The sequence below is a fragment of the Pelodiscus sinensis genome, chromosome 6 (assembly GCF_052426305.1).
Source record: "Pelodiscus sinensis isolate ZL-2025 chromosome 6, ASM5242630v1, whole genome shotgun sequence".
NCBI lineage: Eukaryota > Metazoa > Chordata > Testudines > Trionychidae > Pelodiscus > Pelodiscus sinensis.
Window position 1 is genome coordinate 55,415,469 of NC_143057.1, and position 14,789 is coordinate 55,430,257.

The 14,789-nt window shown below is 38.5% G+C and overlaps 1 protein-coding gene across 2 annotated transcripts in view; it reads right to left on the reverse strand.

Annotated features, from left to right (window-relative positions):
- Nucleotides 1-1,848: 1,848 nt before the first annotated feature.
- Nucleotides 1,849-14,789, reverse strand: part of SNX24 (sorting nexin 24) — a 153,930-nt gene continuing 140,989 nt past the window's right edge. The window contains exons 6-8 of one of the 2 annotated variants that reach the window (XM_089779284.1): nucleotides 14,018-14,082; nucleotides 3,121-3,187; nucleotides 1,849-2,878 (exon numbers count right to left, since the gene is read on the reverse strand). In XM_089779284.1, coding sequence (XP_089635410.1) covers nucleotides 2,785-2,878; nucleotides 3,121-3,187; nucleotides 14,018-14,082 — 226 coding nt within the window. In that variant the 3' untranslated portion in view covers nucleotides 1,849-2,784. Of the gene's footprint in view, nucleotides 3,188-14,017; nucleotides 14,083-14,789 lie in introns of both variants that reach the window. The other variant, XM_075931941.2, reaches the window with a different exon arrangement.

Sequence of the window (14,789 nt, forward strand, 5' to 3'; positions counted from 1 at the left end):
AAAGTGTACAGTGCTCACTTTATATTTGCAATGCAGAAAAAACAGAGGACACGCATCCTTGCCAATAATGAGTTCTGCTTTATAACAATCCAAAGCACTGCAGAGGAACGCATGTTCATTTTCATCAATTGAGTTCAATGCCACCAGCAGATGGCTGATTTTCTTTTCATTTGGGGGGGGGGGGGGCTTTTTTTGGGGGGGGATTGATTCAAATTTTGGTGTTTCTGCATTGGAGTGTTGCTCTTTCAAGACTTCTGAAAGCATGTTCCACACCTGATCCCCCAGATTTTGGAAGACAGTTTAGAGTCTTAAACTTTGGGTCAGGTGCTACAGCTATCTTTAGAAATCTCACATTCGTACCTACTTTGTGTTTTGTCAAATCTGCCATAAAAATGTTCTTAAAATGAACAACTCGTGCTGGGTCATCATTTGAGACTGTTATAACATGAAATATAAGGCAAAATGTGGTTAGAAACATGGAGCAGGATACATACAATTCTCTTCCAAGGAGCTGAGTCACACATTTAATTAATGCATTTTTAATGAGCTATATCCACATGGAAACATGTTCTCTGACATGGTGGCTGAAGCACAAATGGCACATAAATGTTTAGCACATAGCTCGTTAAATACCTTTCAATGCCAGCCACAAAATCATCATGGGAACACCTGTTCTCACTTTCAGGTGACATTGTAAATAAGAAGCAGGCAGCATTATCTCCTGCTAATGTAAACAAACTTGTTCTCTTAGCGATTGGCTGAACAAGAAGTAGGACTGAATGAGCTCATAAGCTCTAAAGTTTTATGTTTTGTTTTTGTGCGCAGTTATAACAATCTACAATTGTAACTTGCACTTTCCTGATAGACATTGCACTACAGTATTTGTATGATGTAAATTAAAAATACTATTTTCATTTTTACAGTTCAAATAATATAAACAGTGCACACTGTGTAATTCTGTGTTGTAATTGAAAATTGTAGAAAAAACATCCAAAAGTATTTTAAAAATTTCAATTTTACTAGTCCAATTAAAACTGTGATTACCAGTAATCATGATTAAATACTCCTACTCAAGATACAAGTGTCTGTTGTGAGCTATGTTGCAAAACTACTTTAACAGAGGGAATGAATCAGGACACAAAATTATCAGTGTGTATGGTAGGCAATACTTTTGTCTCTAAATCAGACGGTGCTAAATTCTGGGTTCATGAGGAGTACTGACAGTTCAATGATTACTATAGCCACTGATGATTGTTTTATAGATCTGTCAATCACTTAGAAGAGAGATCATTTGGATCAGAGTTAACAGTAAATTATCAATTTGAAATGCACAAGGTGCTTCATAAGGATATTCATAAATACAAGAATAAGCCAATAACCTGATTTCAGATTATATTTTCAAGCCTTGTAGAAACTGACAGCTTTGTACTACCTAAGTCCCAAATCTTGCGCTGTCTCATAAATCATCAGAACAGCTTGAAAATCAGTTTAGTGTTTGGCAGGAGGCACTATTACTCCCTCAGGATTACACTACTTTGTAAGGGCCCAATTCTGCCATGAATTGTGCCAAGAAGTCCCTTACTCCAGTCAGCTCTATGAATTATTTATATATTAATGAAGCGGCAGTACAGCAGAACTGAATACTGTGATGTTCTGGGCATACTGCTATATACATTTAATGCATCAAGGTGCTGAAAACTGCAAATTATGAGGCAAACATTTTCTCACTCTTCCAGGGTTAGTGACGGGAATGAGATGTGTGAGGAAAAGTAGCTGGAGTAAGAAACTTTGAAATGTACCCTTTTTGGTTAGAAATGAATACAAATGATACATTCACAGTTCATATGCTCCTGTGTGCAAGTTCCAATAGTTTATTTTACAGCACAGTATCTAGTAATGGACATAACAAATTTGAAGTTTATGTTAACAAATAATTATTTTTTAGCTATTTTAGTAGTAAATCTTATCCCTGCTTGACCTTACCATAAAGTGGTATAAGCTGTGATTCACTAAATATAAGATATAAGCACAGAGTGTAAATTGGCTTGGATGTTAAACAAATACTAGAAGTAACAACTGACTGAGGCTGTTGGTATAAATATCATGCCAAACGTCAAGTTTAGAATGCCATAAGAGAAGTTCTCTACAACCAACATTCTGAAACAAAGCTGCTTTGCAGAAGGTGGAAATTCCCAATCAGATAGAACTTGACACTGTTCCACCAAACATTAAGCTGTAGATTTGAAGTATTTACCTTTAGAATACTAATACAATACTTTTACATTGAATTTTCAGTTAAGCAATTGCATTTTAAAAAAATTACTCTGCAGTCTCTCTCATACTGTCTTCAGTGCCAGCACTTTCAGTGCATTCATTGCCAGCAATGGGTAATGCACTGGGACTATGCTGATATAAAAAAGAATTAGTGTAATTTGTAATACAAAAACAAGAAATATTAAAGCTTTTAATTTTTTTTTGAAGGTTAGTGTAATTCAGTGTATGACTGTCATCCTTTAGTATTAAATATTAGAGCAGGGCTACTCAACGTTGGAATCCCAGGGGGCCACAATGATACTCACAGCACATGCTGAGGGCTGCAACTTAAGTGTGGTTGCATGTACACGCACATGTATATGCAAATAGCTTCTTTCACAAAATGTCCCGGTGCTCCTGGTGCCTCCTCCCAGTCTGTTCCAGCCAGCCTGTCCGCTTGCATCTTTCAATGCTCACCCCGCCTGGGAGATGCTTCACCATTGTGGAACATGTTCCCAGGGGAGGCCATGTTCAAAAGATCCCACCTGTGTATTTAGCTCCACGTAAACCCAAACTGCACCGCAGGCTGCAAACAAATGGGCTGTGGGCCACGTGTTGAGTAGCCCTGTATTAGAGTATATATACACACACACACATTAGTTTAAATAAGCTGAAAACCTTTGTTTCCATATCTTTTTTAAAAGCACAAACTGTAGTGACTGATTTTAAAAGCTACAATTTATAAAATTAAATTGGGGATATGACTTTTTGCCTCTAGGAATTTCTATCATGCCACAGAATTTTGTTTATGTCCATTTCCTTGACAAGACTTGTTTTAAAGTTCTTCTATCCATGCACCACTTCTACCTGAGTAGTAGCTGGGGATAAAATATCCCATGGAGAACTCCTTCGATAACTACATTTGGAAAGTCATCTGAAAAACAGAAAAGAAAAACTGCTTTCTTATGTATGTCAATACCATAAAAATGCTTTTGTGGAATTTAAAAAGGCAAGGACTAGTATAACTTAGGATATTGCATCACTATAGTGTTTATCCCTGTTGGGAATGTACTATTAGTAATGCTGTTTCAGCACTAAAACCACTTTAGTATAGCATAGGGCATTGCATAAAAGCGCTGCCAGATTTGTAGCTTATTGATTTAAAGGGATGTTCTAATACTTAATGCTGCTAGACTCCAGCTCTTTATCTGAATCTTTTCTCACAAAGAAGATGGATTACACTGGCAATTCAATTTCTAACAAAATCTCAATATACTTGAAGGAATTCCAAGATTGCTACTGGGAATACTTCACAGCAGTTTTTCCATTGTGGTTTATAGCAACATTTAGTCCGAGTGGACTCAAAGATGCCTGCACCATCACAGACGCTTCTCAAGAACAGTAAGATTATAGACTGTCAATATAAAAGGACAAGTTTCTTAGAAAAAGTCATCCTGGCAAATTTGAAGGGGAATATCCCACAGACACAAAATATTTTCAGTACAAATGCAAGGGAAACCAGCATAATTTTTTCATGTTATATTTACCTTAGTAAATAAAACAATCAGATTAACTTGATGAAAGAAAGTAATAGACCCACATAGGGGCAGGAAGACTATGTATTACTAAAAGAAAAATAGTCGCCAAATGTACTAACTTCTACCTTTCTAAAATAGAGTGACCCACTTTACTCCCTTAATAGAGTCAGAATTTCCCATTCCACCTTACATTATTGCTTACAATTGAGTTTCAAACTTGCAGTGCCAGCAAACTAAAAGATGGGTTTAACTCAGAAGATATTGGCTGAATAAACATCCACAGATGATGCTTCACACTTTCAAAGTAAGTTTCTCCTTCAGCTGCCAACTTCATATAGGGCCTGATTAAACTTTCATTAAAATCAGTGGAAAGATGATAGTTGATTCTAATGGGAGTTGGATTGTGCCCTTTAATAACTTAATTTAGGGTCATTAGATTATATTTTTGGCAAATAATATATTATAAATGTGATTACCGGAACTAGTAAATTACTAATAGGGTTATTTCATTATATATAATAATTTATGTTAGAGATTTAACCAATAGACTCCAGACTATTTTGGGGTTGAATGTATGACTAGTAGAGACCTTTTCAATAAGCAACATATGGGTGGGGTAATTCTCACTTCTGATGGCAGATAAAGCATTATTACAAATAACGCATTGACATTTTGAGCCACTAATGATTCCACAAGTTCCACAAGAAACTCTGCACACTCAAATCATTTTTCTAGGATAATTTCACAATAGTGATATTTGTAGTATTAGAATACACACTGTAAACATGATCCATTTATTTCACTCTAAATCAAATCTGAAGTTTCAGAAACCTGTTTTTCCACTAGTTCTATTATATACATAACATACAGTACATATGGGGAAACTGGTATTGATTTTATAAAACGATACCATATTAAAGTGTCAGACATACTTTGAGGTTTTGTTGCATAAAGCATCTGCCATATTTTAATTCTAATATGTAAACATTGAAACAACCCCATAGGTGTTTTTGAAAATGGTTGGCTTTAGACATCATTCATCATTAGACCAATTTTCTATAAAGATACAGGAAGTTTAAGACTATTATTCAACTTTTACAAAAGGAACTTTAGCAATTTGTTCAATTACGCTAATATTTTAGATTCTGGTCCTTTGAGAACCCCTTTTAACATTTTGTGTATTTCAGGTTGTACCTCCCTGGTCTAGCACGCTTGGGACCTGACCTGTCCTAAACCAGGCAATCTGCTAGACTAGGGGAGGTCAATGCCAGCTGCTCTGCTGCTACCTGTGGTGGGGCTCCACTCCAGTGGCAGCAGAAGGGCCAACACTGACTGAATGGGGAATGGGAGGGGGGAGTGTAGTTGGGAGAAGGGGCAGGGTGGTTGTGGAGTCCTGTGGCCGGGGACTAGGAGCACAGCCCCATGGGAGTGCATGGAGCCCCGTGGCTACTGGGCTGCGCTCCCAGTCCCTACCACCGGATGCACTCTTGCCCAGAGCATCCCTGCTCCTTCCCCTACCTCCCTGAGTTTGAGTATTGCTAATGTGCTATTTGCATTGCTCTGGGAATGTGGGGGAGAAATTGCTGAGCGTGGGTCTACAGCTCGGGAGCACATCTGGGGATGCTGGACCACAGATGTTTCTGGACTACGGCAGTCTAGACTACAGAAGTCAAACCTGTGGATATCTTGCACTTTTTATTTAAAAGAAGAGAATGTATTTTATATGAAGAATGATGTGTTCATAAAGTTAACCAATCTTACGTTTTATGCAACAAAGATTCAAAGCCAGTCTGACAGGACTCGTAAACCTAAGTCCATTAGGCAAAATCTCCCAAATAACAATAATTAAAGTTCAGTACTGATATAGATTTAAGTTAAACATAGAATTAATTCATTATATGCTATCAAGTTAAATATAAATAAAATGCTGCTTTAACATTTTTACTGTTATCTGATGTTAGAATGCTTATCCTTTTGCCTTCCCTCTTCATTGGCCTTCTCACCCGAGCAGAGAACAGCAATACCTTAAATCTGGAGATGTAAACAATTTGGTGTTCAATGGGATTAGTTTTGAGCAAGCACAAATCCAGTTTCTTTTTTCCTGTTTTATATAGTAATAGTCTCAGCTATACCTTAACCAATCATTTTACTGAAATTTAACTAACCAATCCTAACATACTGTAACATGATTACCAATTATATCCCACCACCTTAATTGGGTCATACCCAGCAAAATCCATTATACAGCAGACAGAAAAATCAAAGAACTAAACAGAGACCATACAGATAAACAATAGAGAAGAGAAGTCCATAATGACAAAACAATAAAGAAATGAGGATTTCGCAGCTCCAATTATTGGTAAGTGGGTCCTTGCCAGAAAGAAAGCTATCAATCAAAGTTTTCTTTAAATCTTCGAGGTTCTTCCCTTTTTCTGGAGGTGACAGATTGCATTGCCTTTTTAACAACCCAAAATTGCCTTATTTCAATGTGGCTGGTTTTGGGGAAATGGAAACTGGATTCCTGCTTGCTGGAAGCTAACCCCCATAAACATTAAATTGTTTGCATCTCTGGACTTCTGGATATTGCTGTTCTCTGTTCATGTGAGAAGGACCAGGGAAGTGGGAGAGTGAAGGGATAAGCCATCTAACTGTTAATGTAAGACAGAGGAGACTGGCCTTTTACAAGCCAAGATTCTGCAAGAATCTTCATATCAAATTAATGTGAGAGTTTGGACAATATAAGGCACCTTGCTTTCTCAGGATTTCTCTTTCCAAATAAGAGAAATAAGAGTAGAGGAATTGAGGACAACTATTTCCCTATTCCACAGAAATAAGAAACATCTACAAAGAAGCAAGCAACAGCTCTTGGCGTTTAGAATATGCAGCTCCTCAGATAGCTTTTGCCAATTAAAATACTGACCCTGCAAGTGGTTAACTTTAAGCATGTGAGAAGTACTACTGATTTCCTGATCCAATGCAGAGAGCAGGACTCCTCACATGCTTACTGAAGCATATGCACATGTTTGGAGGCCTGAGGGCAGAGAACACAACTACACTATTAAAAATACCAAAACAGCTTTCCACTCCACAGCATTGACTCTCAGGCTATATCTACACTACACACCTGAGTTGGTGGTGCGTAGTCTATATATAGCTAAATGCTGCAGTGAAAAGCCAACTGTCCACGTGTGCTGTAGCGCAACCCACGTCACCAAAAGACTCCTGTAGGCAGGAAGCTGTGGGGAAAATGCTTCAGCAGCCCCTCCCTGGGAAAGATTCCAGCCTTTCTTCTCTTGCTGGAATTTTTCCCTCCAGTGGGTGAAGAGCACTGACAGAAGGGAACTGCTCAAGACTTTCTCCACTGCCTACCCTTCCAGAGCCTTTCCCTACTACTGGAGTCTTTTCCTTTCATGCAGAAAGACCCCAAGAGCAGGGAGGTAAGCAGTACACTACAGTGCTAAAAACAGAAGGGTCAACAGGGAGACACAGGTTGGAAGATGCATGTAGGCCTTGTAGGATATGGACTTGTGTGCGTACCCAAATGTTTGAGGCATGTCTTAACTCACATAAGCTGCACCCCACCAGCTACTCTGCTATTTATACCTATACTAGGACTACATGCTGCCAAAAGAAGCATGTAATGTAGATGTATCTTCAGAGACCGGATCTAGAGAGTTGGGATTACACTATAGTGCAGACATTCCTGCTCAGGTTCTGAGACCCACCCGGCAGAGGTTTCAGAGTCCACTTTCCAGCTCAAGTGGGAACATCTATACTTCTATTTTTAGCAAGATAGTGTAGGTCTCACAAACCCAAGTCTGTCTTTGAGACTCCCGGCTACAAACGTAGCCATAACTAAGTCCACATCACTTCTGATTGGTCATGTCTACACTTCAGATAAGATGGAAGCAGCTAAACCCTTCCAGGATTTGAATTAACAGGTTTAGTGAAAACACGCGAATTCAAACTGAGAGGGTGCTCCCATCAGTGCTGGGAGTGTGCTGAGTGCTCCCTTCGACTTCCCACGGTGTGGACAGCCAAAATTTGAGTTAAGATACTTCGACTTAAGCTATGCAATTAATGTAGCTGAAGTTGCGTATCTTAATTCGAATTTATCCCCGCGTCTAGACCAAGGGATTCTAAAAGAGGCTCACTAAGAGTTGTGGTTGATTCAAGAAAAAAAAAGTGAGTGTATAACATTTAAAATACTTTTATGGTGTGGAAGAGTGCTGGTTGTTGTCTGAGAATTTATAAAAAGCTGTAAATGAGTATCGCTTTAGATATCTCATTACTTTAAAACCTCTCACCTGTTTATAGCAGCTAGAGCCCCTTTGGGCAATTCAAAATGTTTACTAATTGTGCTTCTTGGCAGCTATATAAAAGTGTGATTTTTGAAAAGTCAAAGTATTAGCTGAAACCAAGAAGGTTGAAAGCTATGCTAGCAGCTTCAAACCTTAATAACTACAGTAAACCTCCGATAATCCGGCACCTTTAGGACCCAGGGGGTGCCAGATTATCAGATATGCCAGAGTACCGGAAGGGGGGGTTATGAGGGGTCTGGGGTGGGGGTGGGCGGTCGGTGGGGAACTGAGCAGCATGGGACCAACCCAGCAGCACCCCAGCTGCTCTGCTCCAGGCTTCCCCAAGTCAGCCACTGCTGAAACTGACCAGTGGCTGACTTGGGGAAGCCGGGGGCAGAGCAGCTCCAATTGTCTGGCTGGCCGGAGCACTTCCGGGTTCCAGTAGGTGCGAGACTATCAGGAGTGCCGGACCACTAGATTCCGGACAACTGGAGTTTTATTGTAGTAAGTTATCAAAGTTTACGGCTCTTGAAAGCCTTAACCTTTTTTTTTTTTTTAAAAAGGGGGGAATAAATTCATGTGGCAAAGGCTTCTTTTCAGCAAAAGAGTATGACAGCTCCCACTCACAGAAATTTTAGGTACCAACAAAAATAAAAACAGGATTTCCTGGAAGGGTTTGGATAGTTTGAAAAAACAAATCCCATACAGAAAATCAGTCTTTAAAAATAGGGTGTAACTAAATGGAGTCAAATGTTCATGAGTGATTAATAAAACTCATTGTTGTAAGTAAAACTAGTTTTAGTTTTAGCAGCAGAGTTATCTGATTGTGAGAAAGTTAAAATCTCTGCACTTAATGAATCTCTGCACCTAATGGCTACGTCTACACTGGCCCCTTTTCCGGAAGGGGCATGTAAATTTCACCTATCGTCGTAGGGAAATCCGCGGGGGATTTAAATATCCCCCGCGGCATTTAAATAAAAATGTCCGCCGCTTTTTTCCGGCTTTTAAAAAAGCCGGAAAAGAGCGTCTACACTGGCCCCGATCCTCCGGAAAAAGCACCCTTTTCCGGAGGCTCTTATTCCTACTTCAAAGTAGGAATAAGAGCCTCCGGAAAAAGGCGCTTTTTCCGGAGGATCGGGGCCAGTGTAGACGCTCTTTTCCGGCTTTTTTAAAAGCCGGAAAAAAGCGGCGGACATTTTTATTTAAATGCCGCGGGGGATATTTAAATCCCCCGCGGATTTCCCTACGACGATAGGTGAAATTTACATGCTCCTTCCGGAAAAGGGGCCAGTGTAGACGTAGCCAATGTGTATTCAATTACAGAGGAAGATAACAAATCATCTTTCCTAGATCAAGAATTATTGTGAAAGACAAAAAGTAAAAGTGGGACAAAATGATGCAAAAATAACCATTTATCTGTTAAATGTTATTTATTTGAATTAATTTATATAATCACATCCACATGATTTGAAAACTATAATCTAATCCATCTGCCACAAATGGGTTGAAATCACAGATTATGCCAGAACTCAATGACTCCATATACTTAGTACAGCTAAGGCTCTCTCTGTTTTTGTGCCCAGACTTCTTGTACATGGAAGACATTTTGAAAATGCATTACTGATGGCTTTTTGCAGTTGTCTGTTGTGTAGAGCAGTGTTTCTCAACCAGTGGTATGAGTACCCTTAGGGGGTACTCAAGAGAAGTCTGGGGAGTATATCAATACAACTGAAATTTGGATAAAACTGATTTTTTTGTTTTAAGTTTTAGAGTTTTATTATTTTGTACTTTTTACCCCCAAAAATGTAATCGACCACCCACCTATAATTAATTCGTTTAAACAAATGTGTTGCAATGGTAAAAACATTTTTGCGTGTCTGAAAACTGTAGGTACTGGAGATACTTTTTTTTTTTTGGAAAAGGGGTACTTTATAAAAAAAAGGTTGAGAAACAGTGGTATAGATCATTTGAAAACAGTAGTAATAATTTTGGTTCACTGCTCCTCTAACAAATTTCTTTTTTCCCAAATTAGACCTGCTTATTTATTTTAAACTATTTTATAGGTTACATTAACAGAGGCTAATTGTACTCAGTTATGACAAAACAAATGGATGTAATCGAAATAGCAGTAGCACAGAATTTGGCCCAGTGTTTTCTAAAGACTGATAATAGCAGGAGCAAATGAGAAATTAATTTTTGGTACCATTTTTTCCTTGTATAACACCACAGGACAATGTTAATACATGTGAAATTTACCCAGGAAAAGAAGAAAAGACAAACTTAAATTCTGATCTAAACAACTGTTAGTTTATCTTCTCCAAAGAGATACAATGAAAAAGCCCCTTGTCATTTTTACAGAAAAAAGTAAACCGTGGAAATGTCAAATGATTTTATATATACGGTATAAACATTTCGGTGTATGTAATACAGAAAACTAATACGTTCTGTGACTGATTATAACAGAAGTCCAATTTTGGTCATAGTATTGTGAATTATCAGGAAAGGGCTGCTACTTGAGAGGATGAGAATCCATTAAGGTAGTAGAGTTAATCAAGGAGGCAAAATTATAAAAGTTATTTATTTTTTGCCCTTTGTGGTAAACTGAAAATATACAGAACGTATTAAAATCAGTGAAAGAGGTGTGTTAGTCCTAATCCTGTTTCTGTAAAATCAGGACAAATCAGGACATAATACTGATTTGTAATTTCTAAAATAGGATAGAGATAATAGACTGTTAAAGTTTTCTTGTATAAAAATCATGTAACATAATGTAATGAAAAAGACATTTTGCTGTTTCATAGTACAGGCAGTCCCCGGGTTACATGGATCCGACTTACATCGGATCCCTACTTACAAACGGGGTGAGGCAACCCCGCACTAGCTGCTTCCCCCCAGCAGACCAGGGAGACGCGAAGCTAGCGCCCCCCCCCTCCCCCAGCAGACCAGGGAGACGCGGAGCGGCTTTTCTCAGCAGACACCTCATCTTGAGAATAAAGGACTGAGGGAAGTGAGGTGTGGGAGAATAAAACTGACCTCTGGAGAAATGTTTGGCTAGCGTTTCCCCTACAATATGTACCAGTTCCGACTTACATACAAATTCAACTTAAGAACAAACCTGCAGTCCCTATCTTGTACGTAACCCGGGGACTGCCTGTAAATCAAAAATTGTTCTGAGGAGTGAACTGGAAGCAGCTAAGGGCTGTTGAACAGTTGAGAATAAATACAAACTCATTGAACTAACATTTTTTTCACTTGCTATATAAAAAACTAAGAATTATGTTTCAAGGCAAAAACCCCCCAAACAAACAACAACCAAAAAAACCCTTTGGTGAATCCCTGAAGAGTTGTTTGTTTTGAATGCTATTAACTAAATGTTTGGCATCTCAACACATCTCACACATTAAAACTAGCCATTTAAAAAGGAACCATGACTTAAAATAGTTAAATTAAATATTAAATTCTCAGTGACTTCAATAAAAAGTATTGTCATTCTTAGAGTACAAGTTGTAAGAAAAAATGTAGACGTCCAAGTGTTGCAAAAGTCAGAACTAAAAGCTTCTGTAATAATTTGAGATATTATGTGGATCAGATGGAAATGGTACAATACAGTTAGGCTTGGAAGCATTAGTTTTTTGTCAGTAAATGTTGGTAAATGCTGATTTCACCCCAGAGAAACCAATGAAGAATATTTCCAGATAATAACTAAAACTGGCAGGCAAAGTGAGATTCAAGGATATTAATTTGGTATACAGATTTGACTTCTATAGTCTGACATCATCTGTGGTCTGACATCCCTGAGGGCACGGCTACACTGTGGGTTTTTTTTGATGAAGGTATGCAAATTGCGCTCACATTTGCATATCTTCTTCCAATTCTTTTTCCACAAGAGGCTTTTGTGATATTTGATCTGTTTACATGGGGCTAAATGTTGGGGAAAAAAAACCCTTTTCCGGAAGCTCCTGTACACCTCGTTTTACAAGGAATTAGGGGGCTTCCAAAAAAGGGGTTAGTATTGACCTCCTCTGGTCCAGTAGATTCCCTAGTTTGGGATCAGTCAGGTCCCCAGGATGCTGGGTCTAGGAGATATGACCTATACTTTGACATGTGATGTTGAAAAATTGTGTTTTAACCATTACAAAGTTTTAACACTGTCTAGTTTTTACACTGTCTCACAGCCTAATATCATTAAATAATTACTGTCTGACCCTAACCAAATTTCCTGCAATTGGTGAAAATTTAAATAGAGAAAAATCTAACCCCCCCAAGCCCTTAAAATAATTGGTTTCAATGGGGGGCAGGATTTCACCCTAAACATAAGAAACATAAGAACGGCCATACTAGGTGAGACCAAAGATCCATCTAGCCCGGTATCCTGTCTGCCGACAGTGGCAAATACCAGATGTCCCAGAGGAAGGGATCACAACAGGTAATCCTCATGTGATTCCTCTCCTGTCACCCACCTCCAGAGAAACAGAGGGTAAGGACACCATTCCTACCCATCCTGGCTAATAGCCATTGATGGTCCTAATCACTATGAATACATCTAGGTCTTTTTTTGAACCCTATTAAAGTTTGAATCCTTGATGTTTATTGGTATACTATACCTGCTATATAGTTTAACAGGTTCACTCAAAGAATAAAAGCTTCAGTAATTACACTCTGCTTTGGAGGAATCCAGGTCTGACTTTGGAGGTTTATTGTAAGTTAGGAATCATGTGCCTAGCATGCCAGTTCTCATGCTTTTATCATAAGTCACGCAATATCTGATGTTACAAGTCCCAGCTCTTGGAGTCATGTGGCTTCTTGAGAATCTCAGTGTGTTTTTTAAATTTCTAGTTCTCATGGTTTTGGGGGACGAGGGATTTGAAAGTGTGCAGGAAGTGCACACCAAAGGCTGAGAAACCCAAGGCAAACACAAAGAACCCAATATTAATTATTATTTTAAATGTCCTGATTTAAAGCAATTTTATAATTTCTTGATGCATGCTTTGAACATGTGGTGTATTTGCAGAACTATGTGTGGAAAGCTCCAAACTGTCAGATTATTTCCAAAGCTGTCATTTTTGTTAGCAGCCCACATTCAGGGAGACAGAGCTTAACAAATAAGTAAGAGCAATTTGTTATTTTTCCTCCTCACTGGAAAATCCTAATTTACAATTTAAATGGAAAATTCGCATACTGAAATTTATACATGCACAAAGTACATTTTCTTATACAAAAGTGTGGAAAGGGCGACACTTCTATCAATTCAAATGAACAATGCAGGAACACTGCAATATCTGCCAATAATATAATCTCCAGGGAAAAACAAAGGGGAAAAGACCTTGAATTATTTTTACAAAGGATATTGAGGAAGAGCAAAAGAGATGGTAGATTATAACTACCTCTTCCAAATGTTCTTTTGAAATACATTTTAATAGATCAAATAAATATTCTCCAAAGACGCATATTATGCTCAAAATAGACAATCTTTTAAAAAAAATCTACCGCTAAGAAATAATAAAAAATGACAATAACCCAAATGGAAATATAAACTTGCTCACAGTAGCTCAACTGGTTTTTAGAGAAAAAACACTTAAAAAAGGACTGTGCCTTTTAGATTAAACCCTGTAGGCAAAAGAATGCACATGGTCAATAACAACAACAAAAAGAAGCAGTATTTTAAGTCTTTTTGTCTTTGAATCCATAGTAGATTTGGTTAGGAGGACAACGGAGAGAGAACAAAATTATATCATTATATAAATCACCTGTCCCAATTTGGATTTTAAAAGAGCTTAATGTAAGCACAACAGGTTTACTGGCAGATTATTAGAATTTGGACCAGTATTACTCAAAAAGGCCTGTAATAATAATAATAATAATGTGGTTTATGTGGTGTAGGGTCAGATCAGTAAAGAGCTGTTAACAGATGACAAGTTTGATTACCAGTGGCTGTAGGCAAGACATATGGATCCCTCAGGAACAGCAGCACAGGCTGGTGGGACAGTTTGCTGGAAAGGTCAAGCACAAGAATATCAGCATCAAGGGACGGTAAACAGGATATACTACAAACTCCCTTTGATAAAGTGAGGTAATCAAGCTGCGCAGGAATCATGTTGGTATGTTTATTTGCGCAAACTCTATGGAAAGGAGAAAGCGTTCTGGGAGCAAAGCACACTGTTGCTTAGTCACGTAAGGCAACAGCATCAGCTTGAAATTTGAAACGAAGTCCAAAGAGGAGGTAGTAAAGATGGTGATAGCTTTAAGATACCACGATGCCCCTCCTGATTCATGGCTGTTCTGTGGTCCGAAAGAATATTTAGACTGCCACGGAGTATCCTCTACAATAAATAAGTCTCTGGGGCTGCCCAATCAGCCACAGAACTACTCGAAATCTCTGCAGTGCTCCTGCAGCAGACACAACCCCAACACATCCCCTTTGCCAAGGCTTGTGAGAGTATAACTGGAAAACAGCCTTATGGCAGCAGTCTACCCCCTATGTCAAGGGAACCAGTAGCAAGGCTGCTAAGGCCCCTTCACACTGCCCTGGCTCTTTTACCTGGAGTTAAGGGACCAGAGCAGGAGTACTGTCTTCTTCTTTTAATTAAATAAACAATTTCTAAAGCTGTATTTAAATTCCCCTTCCAAGCTTTAAGATTTTACAATCACATTTCCTGGTTTCAGGGTCTTTTTAAATATTCATCTCTTTGCACGTGAA